Here is a 23,976-nt window from a genome sequence, read left to right on the forward strand (position 1 = left end):
TCTGTGAAGTGGCAATAACAACAGAAGCTTCCTCAGAAAGTCTGATCTGAGGATAAGTTCATGGAGGGAAAGTTAGTTATTAATCTTGTTATTATAACTGGAATGATTACTTTATTCTGGGTGGGATGGCAGGCAAGCTATCAGGGGATCTGAAGAGGGCTTGATATGACCAGATTATAATTTGGAAAGATTATTCCAGTTGCTGTGTGGGAGACAGGATGCAAGTGGAAGCAAGGGGACTAATCAGAGCTACCAAGGGAGCGCAGGAGGGGATGATGCTAGTGGTGGTGGTCTGGTCTAGGGGGAGCTGTACAGATGGAAGAATGGAGCAGACTCTGGCTATACCTGGAAGACAGAACTGGGAAGAGTTCCCGCTGGATTGGATTTGAGGGAGGCAAGAAAGAGAGGACTCAGATATAGTAACTTCTGGATTTGGGGTCAGAGCAACTCATTACATGGTTGGTGCCATTTAGCGACTGGAAAAAACACCCAGAGGAGAAGTAGGTTTAAAGAAAAAGGCGATGGGGAGATATCAAGTCTCTGTTTTACTATCAAGTGGGAGATGTCAACGAGGCCTCCAAGAGGATATGCCAGGGGCTTTCGCATGACAGGTCCTATCAAGATGACAATGTACCCCATTATCAGTCTCCATGTACACACCCCATTTGGCTGGTGTCATCTCCCACCCAGGACCCTACCTTTACTGCCATGGCTTACAGACTAAGGCAGTCCACCACAGACTAGTCACATTGGTTCTCCTTGCAGAAGGCTGGAACTGGGTCACAGAGGCTGTAGCCTTGGTTATCTGAGCTGGCAGGTCACAAAGACCTGAAGGACGGGGCCTTGGGTGGTCTAATGTGGCTGTGATTAGTCTTGTGTAGGCAAAATGGTGGGGAGAGAAAGTCATATTGGAAAGAGAAGCAGGAAAACAGAGAACACGTGACCCGGAGGCAGATGACATAAGAAGACCTCACTGACTGGCTCTGCGTGCCTGTGGTTAAATGCAGTCTTCAGGAACCCACTGGGGCTGTGGAGGGTTGTCAGTGAGCCCTTTCAACCTCCTGCCCTACCATCTATGCTGCCCCTGTCACCATGGCAACTATCACAACACTGAAAATCTGCGATTATCCAGAGGTATCTACAAAATGTTTACATTTGGGATACTTTGTACTAATTGATATAGGGAAAATAAAAAATAACTTAAGAAGACATAGTTGAAACTATTCATTAAAATATGTTTGCATAAATGATGTAATAATGTGTAATATTTATTTACATAAAAGGAGGTAGAATATATAATTACTGAGGACAATCCACTTCTTTATATGTGAAGAGCTAGAATATACTGTGTTCCTGTCCCTTTTTGATTTTGCAAAGGCTGTAAAACATTAAATATGATTTTGACTTTCAAATGGTGTTATTGCGAAGAATGTTGGCCTTGGTTTCTAGGTCTGACATTGTTGGTTAGCCCCTCCTCTAGGTTTATTCTGCACATTCATCTCCCAACATTTTCCTGCCTTAAAAAACTGTATATATAATTATATTAAAAAACTGTATATATTATTATATTAAAAGTCCTTTCAGCGAAAATTTTTATGAATTCCATCTTGTATGAATATGAACAGAGAACTATACCTCCTTTCTTGGATTTTCAAATATGAATATGCATTTTATTTGGGGAGCATTTCTGCAAAATATATAGGACACTACATAAATGTCCTCTCTTTTTTCATTCCCTTCTTTCCTCACTTCTATTTAAAGAGTAAATTTGAATAGGCCTTCTTATTATCAGGAGGAAGCTGGCTCACTACAATAATGTTTTTGTAACTGGGATTTTAATAAAAAGGTGATGTTCTAGGAAAACCTGATGAACCCAGTTCTGGAATAGCAATATGAATCTAGTTGTACCCTTACAGTCGTGTTTTGCTTTCATGCACCGCAGACCCTCACATAATGGCCCACAAAGTATATTTATTAATCTGCCCTAAAGTCTTTGTGGGAAGACGTTGGTTGCCCTCTGCTGGCCGTCACTATATCAGACGGTCTCAGGTAATGTGGACATGTGTGCAGCTTATGGTTTGGTGATGGAGCAGCAGACTGTAGGCATTTATTATAAAATATGAACACACTCAGGTGAGCAAATAAAACATACTTGTAGGACTGACTGGGTCCCCTGATTGCCACCCAAGGAAAGATCAACGAATATTTGCTGTGCCTGAATTATTATGGTCTCACAACCTACCAATAAAAATATTCACTCTAAAACATCTTACTAGAAGTTTCTGTTGATATGCTATGATTTTCTTCCAGAACGCTGACTCAGGAACTTCTGGCTCTCCATATCTGTGTGTGTGGAGCTGCCTCAACTTCTGTTTACCCTTCTCTTCTTTGGTTTTTTCTTCTTTTTCTCCATCTTCTCCCCTACAAACACAAATGAATGAAATATAAGCCAACCAGAAACTAAAGAGGTAACAAGTTTGCCAAATTATACAAATGAATAAGTATTTAAATCAAAGTATCACTGTTGAAAACAGGTTCCTCTTCTAGTCCACTATGATATTCAGAATTTTAGAATGAGGGCTAGGATTTCCTGCCTTTGCCCATCCCCCGTAGATCAACAATCCTGTGAAGTTCAAATCTAAAGGACATTTTATAGGCTTGAAGTGTCTTTATAGCCATATGTAGTGCATAACCTTCCAGCTGTGCAATGTGAAAACATTTAGGTAAAAAGAGTATCAATGACATTTTTTTTTTGCTATGACTTTCAAATAACCTTCTTTTTAAATTACGATTTTAATGTTTTAACACTGACCAGCCATTAGGACTTAAAATCAGAGGCATATGCATTTGGCTGTTCACATGTATAAAGCATGTCAAGATATTCATTTTGCAGACAATCATAGAGTTAGAAGCACTGAAATTTGACACCTACACCCCTTCCGGGTACAAAATACCACAGTCCTTCATGAAGGTATTTTTATGGGTAGTCGCATATACATAACTCATACTTAACCTGTATTAGGTCTATCTAACATCCTTTTTAACATGGAAGATTTATCCCTGAAATGACGGTCATGCTGTTTCATTTCACTAAAACAGTCATTAACGTGGCCATTTTTACAACCAAGAAGGATCTATAAATAGAGCCGACTATAAAGAATAGCCAAAGAAAATAACAATGAAGGGAAAAATACAAGTGCTATGAGAGCACAATAGCTCTTATGGGCGCTTAAAATTTGGCTTCACTGATTTGTAAAAGTATGCACATGAAACAATCTGAACTGAGGGAAAGATGTAGGTAGGTTTCAATGGTTAACAGAAAGCCAGGGTTATGAGGAAGTGATCCGTTTTTATTGCTCTGTAGCACCAGGAATGTGGGAGGGGAGACTGAAGATTTCTGGGTCCTCCTGTACCAGACCTGCCGTATTAGGAATCTCGGCAGTGGGGTCCAGGGATGCATCTTTGTTTCAACAAATTCACCAGGCCATTTTTATGCTTGTGGCTCTGGGGCCACGCTCTGAGGGACGTCACTGCAAGAACTGCATGCATCGGCGTTCCCAACATTTGTCTCCTCCCCGGCTTATAAAGGACAATCCCCGGAGTCGTCCACAAACAGAATCCTCATGGAACAAGGAGGAAGAGATAGAGTGGCAGCCGAGGGGTCCTCCCTCACCCCCTGGCCACAGAGCCTCTCCTCTGGGATGGCGGATTTTGTCGTGGAGCAGGAGACTGACCAGCATGGCCTCAGAGGGGAGGGAGAGCGAGCAACAGAGACTGACTAAAATAAAGGGAAGTATACAGAAATGACACATACTCGGCCTTTTCGGGTTCAGATTTGTTTTCTTCTTTTTCCTCCTTTTCTTCCTCTTTCACCTTCTGTTCCTTGAATGAGCCAAGGGGGAGAAGAAAGAAAAGCAGGATCACATGTCACCTCTGCAGGAGTTGAGAGAACCCTGTGGCCACGAGCCAGATCATAACCCGTAGAAGAGACCCGCTTCCCACACAAGCCCTTCACTCTGCTGGTCTGAATCCTCAGCTTCCTCCGCACTTGGCCCTCCCTGCCAGCAGTGAGGACAGACCTGCTGGGCTCCCCCCCCTTTCTTTCCGTCCGTCCGTCAGAAGTACCTTCCTCAACTCATCCCCTACTCAAACGTTCCTCACCCGTTAAGTTTTACCGAACTACTCCCAACCAGAGTGATGTCTCTGCTTTCTCAACGTTTGTGACCCTACAGTCTGTCTACGCTGTTGCACACTTACTGGTTTCCCAGTTTTTTCATGAGTGTCAGCGATATCTTTCTAACAAACTCTCTAAGGCGGTCTGAAAGCCATGGTCACACCTTCTGTTTCCTTGGATGCACTGTGACACCCAGGGGCATTAGGCACATGGTAAGGACTCGTAAGATACGTGTGGATGGGATGATCCCTCTGCTGACGGCTGTCGTCAGGGTGGGAACTTGAGCTTACACCTCAACAGTTTAAGATACTTCAGTAATTTGTAAAGACTCTTAACAAGGCCAGCGTTGCCAAGCGCTTCCCTTTGGAAGGTCAAGGCACACATGTAAGAGGCTCTGGCGCCAGCTGGAGAACGGGTGTAGGGTTCATTTTTCACACCCAACTGACAGCCAGAGGGCTACGGTGACTTAGAGCCCATTACCTGGAATTTTTCTTGCACGTCGGGGATGGGGACCGGGTTGCTCATGAGGTCACTGAGGCCAGCGTTCGGGTTATGAGGAATGAGTTTGTACTGTCCTCCTTCTCTCTTCAGATCCAAGCCGAATATGTCCGAAAGGAGGTCGCTTTCCTCCGTCAGTTCCTTCAGGTCTGTGAGGTCTTCCGAGGGCAGGGCGGCCTCCATGGGCTTCCTGTCCCCCTCCTCGCCGTCCCCCCTCACCTCGTCCTGGGTGGGGTCCGGCATGTTAGCTAAGAGCTCCGCCACCCTGATCTTCTTCGCTCCTTCTACCAGGCTGCCCCCCAGCAGCAGGCTGCAGACGATGCGGAAGAAGCCTCTAGAAACGCTGGCCACGAAGTGCAGGAGGCTCATGAAGACGCTCCAGTAGGACGAAAAGGCGGCTGTGACCATGTCCTTCACGGTCATCTTCTTCACCTTCTTCATCTGTTTCTTCAGGCTCTTCAGGCTGAGCATTCGCATGAGAGTCAAGACATTGTGCCTAAGAGCCAGCAGGGCCGACGTGACCGTCAGGATGGAAAAGAAGCCCATCCTGGGCCCCTGTTCTTCCGGCTTCTCCTTCTCACTCTCGTCCTTGTTCGCCGACCTCTCATTCAGATCCGACTCTGAGATCTGCGCTGCCAGCTGCATCTCGAAGATGGTGTCCTCGCAGAAGTTGACGAAGAGCTCCATCTTCTCCTTCTCTCCCCCTTCGTTGACCACATCGAATATGAACTGACGTTTGGACTCCTTGACCTGGGGCTTCTCCCACTGCGTGCGGCTGGACTCGCTGATTTCGAAATAGACCCGCTCGATGCGCTTGGCGCTTCCCATGATCTCGATGCGGCCCAGGAAGGGCTGGAAGTAGTTCAGCACGCTCTCGGCCAGCTCCAGGAAGGTCTGCAGCCGGGTGTCGTTGGGCATGTGTTCAGACAGGTTGGTCAGGAGAACGGCGACGTTGAAGCCGATGTCCTTCGCAGGCTCGTGGAACCGTTTGACAAACTCTTCATAGTCGAGGGTCTCGTTTTCGTCGGTCTCCGCGCAGGACAAAAGAAACTCGGTTTCGGACTGTGTGTAGTGCTTATGGCTCTCCATCGCTTTATGGAAGTCCCTCTTGGAAATGACTCCCTTGCCATCGGGATCATATTCCTTAAATGTGTCAGAAGATGTCAAATCCTTTAGTTTTAAGAACATGTCAAAAAACTTGAGAATCATCTCCACGTTGTTGGAAGATTCCACGAGCATGTCGACCATCTGCTTGCCAATGGTTCCATTGACAACATTTCCTGGTGGGCAAGAATTGCATGTGTTCAAAGGCAACATTTTTGATAAAATCATTGTCTACAGAAAAAAAGGACAATATAAATCTTACATGACATGTGAATCAAGGATGGCTCCTTGTTTATCTTCCACTGCATGAAGTCTCAGGAAAAAAGGGATAGTGATTTGCAAACTCTAGTTTAAAGGAGGGATTACATAAACATATGCAAAACCGTATTTGCAAAGTGGTTAGACTAACAGGCATACAGCAATATTTGAACAAAAGCTGTTTTTTTTCCCCTTCAAATCGATCAAGAAAGCAACATGTTCTTGAATAGAGAAAATGGGGAAAACATTTATATCCTAAAGCTAGAAACTGAAGTCCAGTTTCATGTTAATAATAAAGATGAGCATCTGGACAGCTTTTGAAGATTGAAAAATCACTGAGGGAGTGCATGGGTGGTACACTGCCTTTGGCTCAGGTCATGATCCCAGGGTCCTGGGATCAAAGCCCACACTGGGCTCTCTGCTCAGCGGGAAGCCTGCTTCTCCCTCTCCCACTCCCCCTGCTTGTGTTCCCTCTCGCACTGTCTCTCTCTGTCAAATAAATAAATAAAATCTTAAGAAAAAAAAAAGATTGAAAAATCTCTACTTGAAGACAATACCCTATTTTATGTTCATAGTAAGGCAGGTACTTTTTCATTAATTCTGATTTTACTATTAAGGAAAGTGAAGTTTAGCAAGGCTAATCAATGTGCCTGTTGCGACAAGATTAGTGGGGGCGAGTGCCAGGACTTCAAACAGATCCTCTGAAAGCAAATTATATGCTCTTTCTGGTTTAAAATGTAAAGCCCTCTCCCTACGTTTCTTCATGGTCCAGAATATTTATTGTCAGAAAATGGGAGATCACTGATAAGCTTGAGAAAATTAGATAGTATCCTAAATTATAGAGTCACAGAACGCTCTTATTCCTCGAACAGAATGTGCAGTGTAACATCAAGACAGAAACAGAACAAAGACATGTGGTGAGGTCTGCTGGCGTCCCCTCGTGCCGCAGTAAACACCGTGGTTATGAGCGTGGGTTCGGGAGCTGCACTGTTGGATTTGAATCCAGGCTCCACCATCTACTGGCTGAGCAACTGGGCAGATGTCGGTGCCTCAGTTTCCTCATGTGCTAAATAACGATAATGATACTATCAAACTCGTCACCCTGGCATGAGGATTAGATGAGCTGATATGTGATAGTGGGTGAATTTATGTTGTCACGGGAGCAATCACTGCTGCTTCTACTGTTATTCTGCTTGTCATTACTGCCGTCCAGACTAAAATTTGATGTGACGTCATGGTAAAGCGTCCTGCACTCAGAGGCTATATAATGACTGCCACCTAAGGTTTCTGCGCCTTTGAAGTTCTAGCACACCGCATGCCTCCTGCAGTTATGCAAAGCACAACAGACTAAGAACCAGAGGAAAAATTAGCAGGGATTCAAGAAAGAAGGATAGGCAACAAAAACAAACAGTTTTTTAATGGCTTTGGTCCTGTTCACGTGGTATCACAGACTTCTCACATTCCCTCTGTCATCACCTCCATTTCACAGGGGAGGGAGTGGAGAAGGAACTAGTGCAAGGGTTGCACTAGTCGCTAGGAAGTAGGGAACTGGGGATTTGAACCCCAGCTCTTGGCCACCGTGCTTATTACCGCGTGATATAGAAGAGAAATGCAGTAGCAGAGAAAGACAAGTTGGAAAGAGAAAAGACAGAGATGAGTGCTGAGGGAGGCACCTGGCGGGAGCACGAGACTGCCACCAGCGGCTGCTGTGCGGCCGATGGCCTCTGTCCTCCTCCTTCTGCAGGATGTGAATAACAGTGCAGCCAGCTCAATGCAGTGGTTTACACAGCTGGAGTTATTCAAATGTCCGAGGTCCTGATCACAGTCACTGATCAGTTAGTCACTGATCATAGACTAACAAATGAATAAAATCGTTATGTACTATGTCTGGAGAGTGTATTCTTTAGAAGAAGTGTCCCTAAACATTACTACTGGTTTCATCCCACTGCTACATAAACTGAGATAAGCAAGATATCTCTTTTTAAAAAGATAACTTGGAGAAAACAGTAATAAAGCTGGCGATAAATCCACGGTTATCTGTCATATCTCAGTGTTTATATTTTATTCTCTGTGGCAGGCAGACTTCACAAGCAAGCACCTATTGATCCTTGAAATAAAAGAATAATGGGTACTTGAAAATATAAATCAAGATTACCTTCTAACATGGACAGCAACATGACCACCATATCCTTCTGAAGATCCATTAATTCTTTTAAGAGCTCAATTTGACTGGAATCCTGAAAACATTAACACAGGTTATATTAACATAGAATATATAATGCATCATATATATAAAATCATAGCATATTTCTGCATTTGAGATAATATGAGAAAATTATGTAGCAGGAAGGGCATACTTATTCTCACAAAGAATACTGCTTCACCCATCGTAAACACTTTTTGGGATCATAAAATAAAAGAAAGGCCAAGTGTAAGTATGTAGCTTATTGCAAAGAGGTATACTTCAGAATTAGTATTTACTACTGATTGTATCTCATTTAAGTATGTGTGAGGACAATGAATAAGTCTAACATAAGGATGAAAGCAGCAGCAGATTCTCCAACAGCGTGCAAGACTCAGGTGCCTCCACACGTCGGACGTCTTTCTTTTACTTGAAGACTGAATTTGTTTTTCCCTCTTCCTAACATATTACATAAAAATGCTATGTGTTTTGTAAGAATTAACTTATTCAGGAAAAATGGGCGAAACAGTGATATGATGTAAATTTACATCAATCTAACAAAAATATAACCAAGTAACACCTATACAAATAATGTATAATGTATCTTATTTACCAATTTTATTCAACACCCTGATATTTCTCTGGTTAAGACTTTCTGGGTTTTTTGTTTGTGTTTGCTTTTGATTTTTTTGCCACGAAAAAAATTCTCTTACAAGGATACGTTGTGTCTGAACCTCAACTGCTTAGATTCCGCATCTTGAAACACAGAATGTACTTACATCAACATTATGACATTATGACTCACCAAATTTTCTTTTAATTTGAAACTATGCTTTCTTTCTTTTTAAATAATTATACGAGGCAGTCATTTTATTCATTTAGGTTTTGCTAAATATGAGGCTGGAAAAATGAGACTTTCTATATAGTGTTCCATTGGCTAGGTCTACAAACTAAACGACTACTAGGTAGCATCACGTGTTAATAAAATGATGGAACTACACTAGAATGAGAACTCCCTTGAAAGTGTATCAATTTGGTTCATGTTGGTTTTCTTTATTCACTAAAATGCCACTTGTGATTAGATGAAAGAATCATGTTATTTCCTTATTTGGTAGAAGTCACCAATAATTAGATGTTGACAAAACTCAAGCCAGGCTCTTCTGAGTCCTCTTTTCAACCAGGGTGTAATCTGGGGCTCAAAGACTTGAACAAAATACTGATAGCGTTTCTACCAGCTTAAGGCTGCATCCCCTAGGGTGGCCTTAGCCCACCTTAGAGGGACTGCCTGGGGAAACTCAAGGCTGTTAAAAAAAACAAACAAAAAATTGTCCTGTGTGCCTGCTGACACTGGGGGACCAGTCTCCTCTCCCGTCTCTGTATGAGGGTAGGAGCAGAACTTCAGTAATTGCCAACCTGTGGACACAGCTGGCCTAATCAGATCTACACTGACCAACCCTTTGTGATCTCTCCCTTCCTACCTCTACTGCCCCTACCCCCCATGCCTGGTGCCTCATTCTCCCTTTAAAACACCCACTCACCTCTGTACATTTCCCTACTGTGACAGTTATTACTGATGAAAACCTGTCCTCACCACTTTCACCAAGGCCTGCTTTAACAATAGGCTCCTGCTTGTAGCCACGGGTTGGGGGTGGGGGGTGGTGTGTGCAATTGTCCCTACTTCACAGGAGAAAAGGGAGCTGGTGCAGGCATACTGCAGGGACATGTGAATGAAAACACTGGGCAGGACTGCCAATGCTCTGGCCTTAAATCCTGCCGTCTTTCCTCTACCTGACACGGGGCAAACACCCAGACCCTGACGGGCAGTCAGATCTCAGGACCCGTCATCAAAGTTCACCGCATCCAAGAGACTTATTTACTCTTTTCTGTAAATCTGTTCTTTTTTTTTTTAAAGATTTTATTTATTTATTTGACAGAGAGAGAAATCACAAGTAGGCGGAGAGTCAGGCAGAGAGAGAGAGAAGCAGGCTCCCGCTGAGCAAAGAGCCCGATGCGGGGCTCGATCCCAGGACACTGAGATCATGACCCGAGCCGAAGGCAGCGGCTTAATCCACTGAGCCACCCAGGCGCCCCTGTAAATCTGTTCTTTATGTGCTTATCCTTACGAAGTTTTTCTCTGACTTCCGCAAAATTAAATGTCCTGTTGATAAGTGTCTCGTCTACTGAGAACAGCTGCTCATTCATGACTCAGTAAGAAGACTGTTTCTCCTTAACAAGGGATTTGCAGGTTATAAATCCTTTTTCAGTCACCTGAATGGAGGAGGAAAATTCTAGTCAATAATCACTAAGAGGTGTATGGGTCTATGAAGGACTGTAAAATGTACAATGTCTGGGGACTATACTGTGTTATTTCTCTATTAAATTCAACTCCTTAGTATCTTTTGTTCTCCAATTTGAATAATGGCTCCCACCTATTCTTAGTTTGCATAAAATACTTGAATTAAAACTTTTTAAAATATAGAGTAACAGAGGGGTGCTGGGGTGGCTCAGTTGGTTAAGCATCTGACTCTTGATTACGGCTGAGGTCGTGATCTCAAGGGTCATGAGATCCAGCCCCATGTTGGGCTCATGCACTCAGCATGGAGTCTGCTTGCGAATCTCTCTCTCCCTCTCCCTCTGCTCCCACTCCTGCCACACCATTCTCTCTAAAATAAATAAAATCTTTAAGAAATATGTAGAGAGTAAAAGATGTATAAAGAAGTGATTCAAGAAAGATCATATTCAAACAAAAGTAAGCATGTTGAATTTGCCAGTGATTACAGTCTTTGTCATTTAGGATGGAGGATTTACCTGAGACAGCTTCATCTGCATGTGGGCAAATACGTGAAGAAAGCCCACAACCGCATCCCACAGCCTGCTGTGGGCCAAGCTCTGCTGATTCCCGGTGCAAGGACCCTGGACCGGAAACAGATGGATAGCAATCATTCTCAATGACTTAATGGCCAAAATAAGCTGTCCACTAATGAGCAAGGACAAAATCAACTTAGCATTCACATGTAACAAATTCTAAAAACAGTTTCTCAAGGATTTTCATGTTCTTTCTGTATGCTTAATAACAAAAAAAAGGAGGGGAAGAGGGTTGGATACAGTTTTGGTTATTAAGGCACATCAATTGGTCATTACTCTCTGCTGTAGGATCTGAGATGAAGCTTATGATAAGAGGCTATTACTTCTTATTGCTAAATAGTAACTTGGACAAAGCATTCATATCAAGGGAAAAGTCCTCTTCAATGATTTCTTAAGTGTACAGCTGTTTTACCAATCTTACAACCACTGAATTTTAAAAGATTATTACTTGGTGATTAACTTCACGAACCCAGAATCCAGGGCAATTGGAACCTAACTTCGCTCTCTTGGCTCACACTTCAGAAGTGATCTTTAGGTTACACTGGAGAGGACACATTGTAGCAGGCAGAGTGCTTGAAGGCAGACCATTTCTATTTTTATTTTCCAAGGAAAAATACTATAGTCACTAAATTTTGCATACATACCTCCATCGACCAGGGAAATAAATGACAGGGATTTTATTAAAAAACAAAAAATATACATACAACACAGTTCTTAACTTCCAATTCACTCATTCCTTTCGACAAATGACTCTTAAGGAGTATAAATTTGAGAGAACATTAAAACATGTTTACTCTAGGAACAAGTGACCAGAAGAGATAAGCACATTGAAGATACTGAGAAGATGTTGAATTGGAACTTTGTCCTGTGTTCGGCTTCTCTTTTGTCCTAAAGCTGATGGTAAAAGACAGTAAGTAACTCCCTGCTTCAAAAGCAAGGTGCCAGACTCAGTATGTGCAAAGGGGGAGACCAAATAGCTCTTGCCACTTCAAGGATATAAAGAAGATGAAAGTGAAAAGTGAGACTTTGGAGAGTTCCCCATGTGCTCGGCATCTCCACCTTCCACTCCTGCTGTGACGGAAGAGGGGAGACACTGAATCCTTTATACCAAGTGAGCAAGGAGCCTTCGAGAGAGCCATCCGGAGTGCTTGGCATCTGTCTCCTGAAGTTGGGTATTAGAAAGTATGAAAGGCACCGAATAACCAAAAAAGATACGTGTTTCTCAGACAGACTCCTGCAAGACTATGGAATCTTGCCCAACGACGCTGTCTGAAAGGGTGATGTGATTCCAAGGTGGACGGACATAGGCCACAGGATGCACAGGGTCTGGGTGGGAGAAGAGGCATGGGCGGGCCAAGGCCACTCATCAGAGAAAGAATGCAATATGCCACAGACCCAGCTCCGCTGTGCAGTCCTGAATTACACATGCCCTGGGAGGAAGGAGACCTTCTCCACCATCAAACCCCACTCCCATCCCCAATGCTTCTTCCGGGCACTGGTGCAGTCCACCCCTAAGGATACCAGGGGCTGAGGGGAAGGCGGGTAAGGAGGAGGAAGTAAAGGATCCTGTGGGTGGACAGAAGAGAAGCGTGGATCATACACCAGGCCGCCCACCCTCATGTCAGAGGCATGTCCAGCCCCAAGGGGGAGGGGAGATTCCACGTAAGAGTTTAGTGTACCCCTGTGCTGGGACCGAGTGGGGCTCTTCCCATGATGAAGTGTCTGAGAGTGGCCAGTGCACAAGACCCGTTCAAAGAGTGGTCAAGACATGGCCCACAAGGGGTACCTGGGTGGCTCAGTGGGTGAAGCCTCTGCCTTCAGCTCAGGTCATGGTCTCAGGGCCCTGAGATTGAGCCCCACGTCAGGCTCTCTACTCAGCAAGGAACCTGTTTCCCCCTCTCTCTGTGCATACCTCTCTGCCTACTTAAGATCTCTCTCTCTGTCAAATAAATAAATAAAATCTTAAAGGAAGGAAAGAAAAAAGAAAAGAAAAGGCCCACAGAGGGCCTCTGGGTGGCTCAGTTGTTAAGCATCTGCCTTTGGCTCAGATCTTGATTCCAGGGTCCTGGGATCCAGCCCCACATCAGGCTCCCTGCTCAGCGGGAAGCCTGCTTCTCCCTCTCCCACTCCCCCTGCTTGGGTTCCCTCTCACTGTCTCTCTCTCTGTCAAATAAATAAATAAAAACTTAAAAAAAAAAAAAAGTATTATAGACCTCAATGCAAAATCTAAAACCATAAAGCTTAAAAAAAACCACCACCACCACCACCACAACAGCTGCCCACAGAACAAGTGTGAGAGAAAGTGGTGAGGAGAGGTCAGGTTATTTTAACTTGCAGCATGATACATTTAGGCCATTCAAGGCACCAGGCTGGGGGGATTCGACTGTACTTCTGGCCTGGCCATCTCCTACAACTCCGGTTTCGAAGCAGTGGAGCTTTAGGATTTCCCCGGGGCTCAAGTCAAGCATCTGCTCGGTGCTTCACGTTGCAAAAACTTGCGAGGGTGCCAAGTGCCAGAGGCCACTACGGGAACACTAAAAGGCCATTTCCGGGGCGCTGGGCTGGCTCAGTCAGAGGAGCACACAACTCTCGATCTCCGCATCGTGAGTTCGAGCCCCGCCTTGCATGTAGAGATTACTTCAATAAACAAATATGTAAAAATAAAATAAAACTAAATGCCATTTCAAAGAAAATAATCTTGACTTTTCCTCAAGTCAGGAAAAAATTTCTTCATGGGGTATTCAGTATTTTAAACAAAAGTTAAAATATTATATGGCAAGGGACTAAGGTCTTCTGCAAACTCTAGGTGACCAAGAGTTATTTTTGCAACCTGATGTGACAGAGTGGCAGACGTGAGACCAACGGACCCGTTTTTCCTTCTAAAGTGGAAACATCCAGAATTTACACTACTTTCTAGGACCTGCTCAACTGTAGGCCATGTACTTCTAGGAAGTGATAATAAATCCAAATCGGGCACGCACCTCACCCACTGTGGAACATTCTTATTTCTCGCATCTCCTCAGTGCCTGCCTCGTGTAAAAACTTCACTGACTGACAGACAGTGGGTTGGTCTTACTTTCAGACTGAACTTCTGGCAATAACACCTAAAACTTTCTCTATTCTCACCAATTATTTTGCCGTCTTACTCGAGGTATTCAGACAATATGATGTCCTCTCATACAAGCAATTCTTGTGCTTCCTGCCTTATTAAAACTTCAGTGGAATCCTAGAGATGATTACCTTGATTTCACTGGTTTTGAATCTTCCTCTTAAGTAAGTCTCTTTCGTTAGCAAAAATTTGAACCAAAAGCAATATGCAATATGGTAATCTAAAAGGCAGTCCAAAATAATGAAGCTAATGATGACTTTTTAGTCACAGAATTAACAACTGTCAGTAAATACGGTGCTAACACAAGCTTCTTCGAAATATATTTCATTAAATTCAATGTGGTGGCTTGGACTGGTTCCTGGAACAGAAAAAGGACATTCGTGGAAAAACTGGTAAAGTCTGTAATTTAGATCAGAAGATTCTATTTCTTGCTTTTGGTAAATGTGTCATAATCACATAAAATGTTAGGGGGATCTGGGTGAATCTTACACAGAGACTTTCTCTACATTTTCTTTGTAACTTTTCTATATATCTAAAATTGTAAATGAAATAATTTTTATTCACATATATATTTCAGAAATTATTTTAAAAATGCCATATAAACTAGGAGTAACAAGTTAAAAAATGTGTAAGACATGGGGGGCCTGGGTGGCTCAGTCAGTTTAGTGTCTGCCTTTGGCTCAGGTCATGATTCTAGGGTCTGAGGGATTCCCCTACATTGGGCTCCCTGCTCAGTGGGGCATCTGCTTCTCCCACCCTGCTCCTGCTCTCTTTCTCAAATAAATAAATTTTTTTAAAAATCTTTTTTTTTTTTTTTAAGATTTATTTATTTAGTTTTTATTTGACAGAGAGAGAAAGCAAGAAAGGGAACACAAGCAGGGGGAGTGGGAGAGGGAGAACCAGGCTCCCAACCGAGCAGGAAGCCCAATGTGGGGCTTGATCCCAGGACCCTGGGATCATGACCTGAGCCAAAGGCAGACGCTTAATGGCTGAGTCACCCGGACACCCCGATTTTTAAAATCTTAAAAAAAAAAAAAATTGAACAAGCCATAATAAGCCAAGCTACTTTATCCCTTGGATGCTCATATAGAATGTTCTCTGTTACGTGGACAAGTGAGAATAAAGTTTGGGGTTCCAGTTCAAGATGATGACATAGGAGGGTCCTGAACTCACCTCCTCCCATGGAGACAACAAATCTATAGCAATGTATATTACAATTTCCTTGGGACAAAAAAATCTACAATTGGTGGACTAACCCCTCCCTACTTGTCTCCAACTGAGACAGAAAGCATATGCAAGCAAGCAGGAAAGGCTGAGCAGTCTTGCCATAAACTCCACTCCAGGTATGATACCCCACAACTGCAAGAAAACTCAAACCCCAGAGTTTCTCCCTGAGGAGCAAAGAGCTTTGCACCATACACTGGGCACCCCTACTATAAATACCAGTACCTGAGAAATGAGCCCTCAAAACATTTGGCTTTTAAGACCAGTGGGAGTCCCACCCACAAGACCTATGGGGCTGTGGTAAACTAAGGAAAGAAAAGCTAGTAGTAAAGTACGTCTGAGTAGACTCACCCTCCCCAGGGCCCAGCACAGAAGCAGCCCTCATAAAGCACCCTGACTTCATGTAAGAGACTCATTTCCTCATTCCAAAACATGGGGCCCAGGGGCAAGGGCCGACTGGGATCTCTCCAGGGAAGGAGGCTGCCATATTCCCATTTCTCCTCGGCCTCACTAACACTAGCGGCACCATCTCTATTCTCCAGTCTGTGGGCTCGCTCATCCCTGCTCTCCCAGGGCTTGATGAAAGCCAGTTTGGTGGTGGTTGGGGGGGGGGGGACCATCTTTTTTCTTCTTGTCCTTTTAATTTCTTCTTCTTCTTCTTCCGCCCCCCCCTGGTGTGTACCATGTTTCCACTCCAGCCACGGACTGCCGTCTTCGCACTGTCCCTCTGCTGTGGTCAGGAGCACCCGTATCTCCGGGAGGGGACCTTCCACCCACATCTGGAGGACTTGCGACCCCGGCTGCCATGCGGCTGTAAGGAGCAGACAGGAGCTCTTCGCCAACCACTGCCCGCAGCATACCACACCGAGATCAGCTAGAAACACACCCCGGTGTCTCCAAGAAGAGGCCTGTGTGTTTGTGTAGGCGCTTCTGCCTGGGCGCAGGCTTCCCGGGTGACACACTTCCAGGGGCCTGTGGAGCTGCGCTCAGGGAAGGAAGGCGGCAGAGCAGTCTTTGTGCTCTCCTTCCTCCTCGCTCCTGCAAACTGGTATCTTGCTGAGAGATGCTTATACTCTTCCCTGATTTTTGTGGCTGCCAACAGGGAACACCTCTACAGCGCCTGGCTCAGGTGGCCAGGGAGGCTTAAACAGAGAGGCCCGCAGGGTTATAAAGGATGAGGTCAGAGTTCTTAAAAATGAACACCCCCCAGGGCACAGCAAGCTGCATAGACCCAGGAGCTCCCTCAATTTGTGAAAGAGGCCTATTAGCATATCAACAGAGTTGTAGCCCGAGGGGCAGGCTTCTCATTAATGAGCTAAAGGCGGACTGTACCTTCCTCCTGAGACCTTGGAGGGAGCTTTATCTTTCCACCCTCCCTCTGCCAAATTGCAGATTGCCAGCATCTGTCTGAGGGGAGATCTCATATGCGCCTCATTTCTCTGTCGGGTACCCTGGTTTGCGTGAATGCTGCCAGGGAGCACCCCTGGATCACCTGGCTCTGGGGAGCAGGGTGGCTTGGGTTCCTGGTGTCGGGTCCCTAATGTTGGGTCCCCCAATAATGGGTCCATGGTCAAAGGAGCGAGACTGATACAAAGCGAAGGTCAAGCAAAGCTTTATTTCGTGCCAAGCATCAAGAATCAGACCCACGGTCCAACAGACCGGTCGGGGCCGCCCCTTACAGAGAGGACGACGACCCCTCCCTGCCTCACAGACTAACTTTTATAGATCAAAGGCCATGTGGTTGATCCTGGCCACACACAGGTGGCCAACTGAACTACAATTCACCCCATAGTAGACATTTGCACTAGTCTATCACCTTGGTGAGAATTGGTGCCCAAAAGGCAGGGACCACACTCCTTGGTAGCTAGGAGACTGTATGCGCCCCACTGATTGGATGTCTCCCCCTGGCCTGACCCACCCTTGTATCTGGGCTGTTACCTGGGACTGGTTTCCTGGACTTGCTTTTAAGTAAGTTCCCCTGGAGGGGGGACAGGGTCAATTTAAGTTTTACTGCATAACCAACAAAATGGCTATTCAACCGAGGTGGGGCCGCTCCGGCTAAATAGGCCCTTACACTGGGTCCCAGTGGACTGCAACCAAGCAGAGAAACAGCTCTCGGCAGGCTACCAACTCCAGGGCACTGCATGGGGGGCAGACAGGAACATACCCCTTGTCTTTCCATGAAAGAGGCCTCCTTGCTACTCCCGGAGCTTATGTCACGGGGACAAGCTTCAGGTGGGGCACACCACCAGGAGCCATGAAGGTATTCTTAGGGAACATGGGCTGCGGGATGCCATTATCATCCCCTCCGCCCCTTGCCTTGCTACAGCTCCCCGCTGTCTCCCAGAAAGGAACACGCACACTCATCTGGAGCCCTGATCTTTATAACTGCTGCCCATGGGACACCCCCAGATCGTCTTGTTCTGGGGCCAACAGGGTTAAGGCTTGCCAACCCACATGACTGTATACATTTGCATTTTTGAAAAAGCTGCTGCCTGAGGATCTAGCTTTCCCAGTCAGCCTGAATCTAGGTGCTACGCTCTTCTTCCCTTTTGGGTCACTGACTGGCCCGGCCTCCTTCAGCTACTGTCAGTCGTTAAAAATAAAATACACTGCCTGGGCAATCATGAGGGTTTGAGACACAGCCAAGGCCTGACCAGTAAAGCTCATCTACAGGAGGCCACTCCTTCCAGACTGAGAGGGGTAGCTGTTTTGTTTAATGCATAGAAACCCATACAGAAAGTCAAGAAGAATGAAGAAACAGAGGAGTATGTTATAAATGAAAGAACAAGATGAAACCTCAGCGAAAAAATATTAACCAAACAATATGGAGTACAAAGGAAATCATAAAAATGCTGCCCCAACTCATGGTAAAAATGGATAAGAAAAGTGAGAAATGCAATAAAGAAAGGAAATATAAGAAAATTCCAAAGAGCTGAAAAATACAACTGAAATGAAAAACATAGGCGAGGAGGTTCAGTAGAGACAAGATGGAGCTGAAGAGAAGATCCGTGAATTTAAAGACAGAGCAGTAGACCTCACCCAGTCACAGCAGCAAAAAATGAAAAAAAGTGAAGGTAGCTTAAGGGACTTCAGGGATAATACCAAGCCAACTAACATTCACATTACAAAGGCCCCAGAAGGAGAAAAGAAAGTGACAGAAAACTTCCTTCCAGAGAGGATGGCTGAAAACTTCCTTAGTCTGGGGAAAGTAACCCATTAAGAAGAACCAAAAGAGACCAAAGCACACAATAGTTACAATATCAAAAGTTAAAGCCAAGAAGAGACTTTTAAGAGCATCAAGAGAAAAAACAACTTGTTACATCCAAGGAAATTCCCATAAAACTACTGGCAAATTTTTTCAGCAGAAACTTCTCCTCTAAGATCAGGAATAAGTCAAGGATGCCCACTCCTTCCAAAAGTGAATTTTGCAAAAGCAAAGACAAACAAGTGGGACCACATTTTTATTCAATGTAGTACTGGAAGTCTTAGCCAGAGCCATTAGGCAAGGGAAATAAAAAACAAACAAATTGGAAAGAAAGAAGTAAAACTATTTTTATTTACATGAGGACAGGATTCTGTATATAGAAAATCCTAAAACACACTCCACTGACAAATGGTGAGAACTAATAATTCAATTAAGATGTAGGATACAGGGGCACCTGGGTGGCTCAGTGGGTTAAGCCTCTGCCTTCGGCTCAGGTCATGATTCCAGGGTCCTGGGATCGAGCCCTGCATCGGGCTCCCTGCTCATCGAGGAGCCTGCTTCCTCCTCCCTCTCTGCCACCTGCCTTCCTTACCTACTTGTGATCTCTGTCTGTCAAATAAATAAATAAAATCTTTAAAAAAAAAAAAGATGTAGGATACAAAATCAATATAGAGAAATCTGTTGTACTGTTATCAACTAATAATAACCTATCCAAAAGAGAAATTAGGGCAGCAATCCCACATACAATTGCATCAAAAGATTAAAATACCAGGGACAGATTTAATCAAGGAGGTAAAAGTCTTGTACAGTGATAACTATAAGGCCCTGTTGAAACTGGAGAAGATACAAACAAATGCAACGATATCCCACACTCCTGCACTGAAAGAATATATATTATTGAAATGGCCAAACGACCCAAAGCAATCTATTGATTCAATGCAATGCCTCTCAAAACTCCAATGGCATCTTTCACAGAATAGAACAAATAATCCTAAAATTTGCATAAAACCACAAAAGATCCTGAATAGCCAAAGCAATCCTGTGAAATCTGGAGGTACCATGTTCCCTGATTTCAAACTATACTGTGAAGCTACAGTAATGAAAGCAGGATTGAACTGGCGTAAGAACAGACCTCCAGATCAACAGAACAGAAGAGAATCAGGAAATACACACATCTGTAGTCAATCAACTTATGACCAAAAAAACAAGAACATGCAATGGGAAAGGATGGTCTCTTCCATAAACTGTGTTGGTAAAACAACATAAACCACATACGCAAAAATGAAACTGGACCCCTATGTTACACCATCCACAAAAATTAACTTAAAATGTATTAAAGACTTGAGGGGCGCCTAGGTGGCTCAGTGGGTTAAGCCTCTTCCTTCAGCTCAGGTAATGATCTCAGGGTCCTGGGATCGAGCCCCGCATTGGGCTCTCTGCTCAGCAGGGAGCCTGCTTCCCCCTCTCTCTCAGCCTGCCTCTCTGCCTACTTGTGATCTCTGTCTGTCAAAGAAAGAAATAAAATCTTAAAACAAAACAGTGTATTAAGGACTTGAATGTAAGATCTGAAAGCCATAAAGCTTTTTAAAAAAAATACAGTGGTAAGTTCCTTGATGTAAGTCTTAGCGATAATTTTTTTTTTAATTTGACACCAAAAATAAAGGCCACAAAAGCAGAAACAAACAAGTAGGACTGTATCAAACTAAAAGCCTGCTGCACAGCAAAGGAAACCATCAACAAAATGAAAAGGCAACCTACTGAATGAGACAAAATACAGGTAAATCATGTAGCTAATAAAGAGTTAATATCCGAAGTATATAAGAACTCATACAACTAAACAGCAAAAAAAAAAAAAACCTGATTAAAAAGTGAGCAGAGGACCTGAATAAACATTTTCCTAAAAAAGATATCCAGATGGCCAAGAGGCACATGAAAAGATATTCAAAATCACTCAACATCAGGGAAATGCAAATCAAAATCCTAACGGGATATCACCTCACACCTTTTAGGATGGCTATTATAAATATACATGCTTTTATATATACATATATAAATATTTACATATATTTCATATACATACACATGTATATATAAAATAACGAGCACTGGCAATCATGTGGAGAAAAGGGACTCCTTGTGCACTGTTATTGGGAATGTAAATTGTTATAGTCACTGCAGAAAACAGTATGGAAGTTCTTAAAAAAAAAAATGAAACTACCAAATGATCCAGCTATTCCATTTACAGGTATCTGAAGAAAATTAAAACATTAACTCAAAAAAATACACGCAATCCTACATTCATTGCAGCTTTACTTATAGTAGCTAAGATACGATAATAACCTAAGGGTCTACTGATGGATGAATGGATGAAGAAAACGTGATACACATACACACACACACACACATACACACACACACACACACACACACACACACACCCCTATAGGAGTATTACTGAGCCATAAAAAAAGAAACTTGACACTTGTAACATGGATGGACCTTGAGGGTATTTTGCTCAGCGAAATAAGTCAGACAAAGAAAGACAATTACTGTATGATCTCACTTAAATGTAGACTCTAAACAAACAAACAAATGAAAAAGTTCATAAACATACAGAATAGACTGCCAGTTTTCTGAGCTGGGGGGGCATGAAATGGGCAAAGGGGTCAGGAGGTATAAACTTTCAGTTATAAAATAAATAAGTCTAGGGAATGTAACATACAACATGGTGACAACAGTTAATAACACGTATTACATATTTGAAAGTTGCAAGAGCTGAAAGAGCAAATCCTAAATTTCCTACTCATAAGAAACTGTAGCTACGTATAGTGACAGATGTTAACTAGACTTAGTTTGGTGATCATTTTGCTATATATACAGATATCAAATCATTATGTTTATATCTAAAACTGATACAATATTTTGTCAAGTATATCCCAATAAAAAAATTGTTTTGCACATAGTGAGAGGTTAATGGATTCTCCTAGTTTTATATAAATTTAGGAATCTCACCTATTTTAAGAACTAGGAAATGCTCGCTGTGCACTGAGAAAGGCATTTAAGTTCCATATGTGATACAGAAACCATTTTATCAGCTTTCTATAGAATTCACTGGCTTCCTAATGTCATTGGACAATTCTATTACTTAAACAAGAGAATCCACACAGAATGCTATGGCTATACCTTACAAGACACTTGAGAAGACGAAAGCAGCAATAGAAGCCAGTCAAGACAAGGAAAGAGGAATGTGACCGGACTAAAACAGATTTAAATTTTCACTTTTATTTGACTTAAAGAAAAATTCTCAGAATGATCGAGTGTGTCTTTTCCATTGTGAAATGCTGTGATAAGGGTCCTCTTTCCCTCCCAGGGAGAGACTACAGAAAGTGAGATCCTTTCCAGGTATGACTAGAGAGGAGAGAAGGGGCCGGAGGAGAGGAGGGGTCATTCCCTCTCACGCCCCACTTCTGCAGACCCTCCCCTGCATCACCCTCCCCTGGCCATGCATGTTCATCCTGTAACACCTGCACCTATGCTAGGCCCTGGGGGACCATCTGCTATTTTTACTTCCTGCTTTAGGTCCTCTTCCTGCCGCACGATTCGTTTAAGTCTAATGAAACAAACTAAACGTATCTCTCCTGTCTTCTCCCAGGCACATGGCACTTCAAACACACTGACTGACTGACTGATTCAGAGAGATACTGGCCAAGGAGACAGAAAACAAAGATGGCTGACAGTCCCCTAGCAAATACCAAAGCTTCACATGTTGAAAAAAACAGAATTTAATAAAATCTTTAAAAAATCTACAGGTTAAGTCTAGCAGTTTAGCCTAAAGAAAATATAAAACAAATTGATGTTAAAAAAAAAAAAAGATACTTTCTTCATGGTTATTGCAATTATACCTGAAATATACATTACTATACGATTTTATATGTATGTGAGTGTACGTATACCCACACACGTATGTGTTCTAACATGAAGTTTCACTATTCTCTTTTATATAAAGTTTCTATGAAAATCCTTACTTTTACTGGAACACAATACAGAGTAATTTAGTGTTCTGTCCTTTCACTTTCCCTTCTTCTTTTTTTCTCCCTCCTTTCTTTAATATTTACTGAGTGCTTAATACACATTCCAGGCTCTAGAGATATACGAGAGTCAACATTCTTGTTCATGTCTCAAAGGAATCAGTAATATCTCCATCTGCCAAACAGTAAAGCAAATTCAGTCCATATAACATCACATCTCAACCTGGTATTTAATTGTCATTGACTAAAAATCTATACGAAATGTTCACAGGAAATGTGGGCCATTGTAGGAAAGTAGGCATCTTGCATTTTCAAAGAATTCCAAAGAAATTCAAAGGTAACCAGTTGACCCTTTTTTATTTTTATTCATTAAAGGCAGAAATATTTAAATGTTTACCTGAATATACTCTGTGAGAGTGTTAAAGACTTGCTTTGCTACTTGAATTGCTTTGGAGAAATTCCGTTGTCCTTGTTCATCAATAACGTCTTTCCCAGAGTAATACCAGTAGAAATCACTAATGGATTCCTGGAAAAGAGGGGTGATAGGATTAAGATACAACCTCAAGCTACCACTGACCTGTCCTCCCTAGACAGAAATAGCAGTTGGAGAGAAGAAGCAGAAAACTTAGCTTTAAAAATGACTGTCTCTGATGATCTTGAATCTCACAGACATAAGGATTCATAAGATCAACATATATTCATCCACTGAGCAAAGCTAAATGTTGACTACATAAACACAAAAATTAGACAAGTCATGGATGTTTTTTGGGTTACAGACATCAGGGCTTTTTCTCCAACAAAGCCCATAATGTTTCCTCATGAGAACTCTCAAATGTTCCTTGTTCCTGTAAATGCCCCTCAAGAAACTGATTAGTCTATTAAAAACACTTGACACTACCAGGGCGCCTGGGTGGCTCAGTCAGTGGGTTAAAGCCTCTGCCTTCGGCTCAGGTCATGATCTCAGGGTCCTGGGATCGAGCCCCATATCGGGCTCTCTGCTCAGCAGGGAGCCTGCTTCCTCCCCTCTCTCTTCCTGCCTCTCTGCCTACTTCTGATCTCTGTCTGCCAAATAAATAAAGAAAATCTTTAAAAAAATTTTAAAAAAACAAACACTGACACAACCATACACAAGATCAACCTTTCTAAACAGGATGTTTTCAACAATAACTTACACTGGAAGGAATTTTAGTTGGCTAAAGGAGTAACGCACTGTCGTCTAGCACGCAGACTACATTTGGGTTTTGAGATATGATTTTAAACATCACCAATATGTTTTCAGCAATATATTTCTTTTGTAATTTGCTTCCAAAATGGAAGCTTTAGGTA

At 43.1% G+C, this 23,976-nt stretch overlaps 1 protein-coding gene across 3 annotated transcripts in view; it reads right to left on the bottom strand.

Moving 5' to 3' along the window:
• The window catches only part of RYR2 (ryanodine receptor 2), a 733,452-nt gene that overhangs the window by 38,449 nt on the left and 671,027 nt on the right, over positions 1 to 23,976 (bottom strand). For all 3 annotated transcript variants that reach the window (XM_082721308.1, XM_082721309.1, XM_082721307.1), the window contains 6 exons: positions 23,048 to 23,176; positions 11,025 to 11,129; positions 8,190 to 8,271; positions 4,655 to 5,952; positions 3,815 to 3,882; positions 2,274 to 2,421 (listed from right to left, as the gene is read on the bottom strand). In XM_082721308.1, coding sequence (XP_082577434.1) covers positions 2,274 to 2,421; positions 3,815 to 3,882; positions 4,655 to 5,952; positions 8,190 to 8,271; positions 11,025 to 11,129; positions 23,048 to 23,176 — 1,830 coding nt within the window. The remainder of the gene's footprint in view (positions 1 to 2,273; positions 2,422 to 3,814; positions 3,883 to 4,654; positions 5,953 to 8,189; positions 8,272 to 11,024; positions 11,130 to 23,047; positions 23,177 to 23,976) is intronic.

Source organism: Mustela nivalis, assembly GCF_964662115.1.
Source record: "Mustela nivalis genome assembly, chromosome: 2".
Classification (NCBI taxonomy): domain Eukaryota; kingdom Metazoa; phylum Chordata; class Mammalia; order Carnivora; family Mustelidae; genus Mustela; species Mustela nivalis.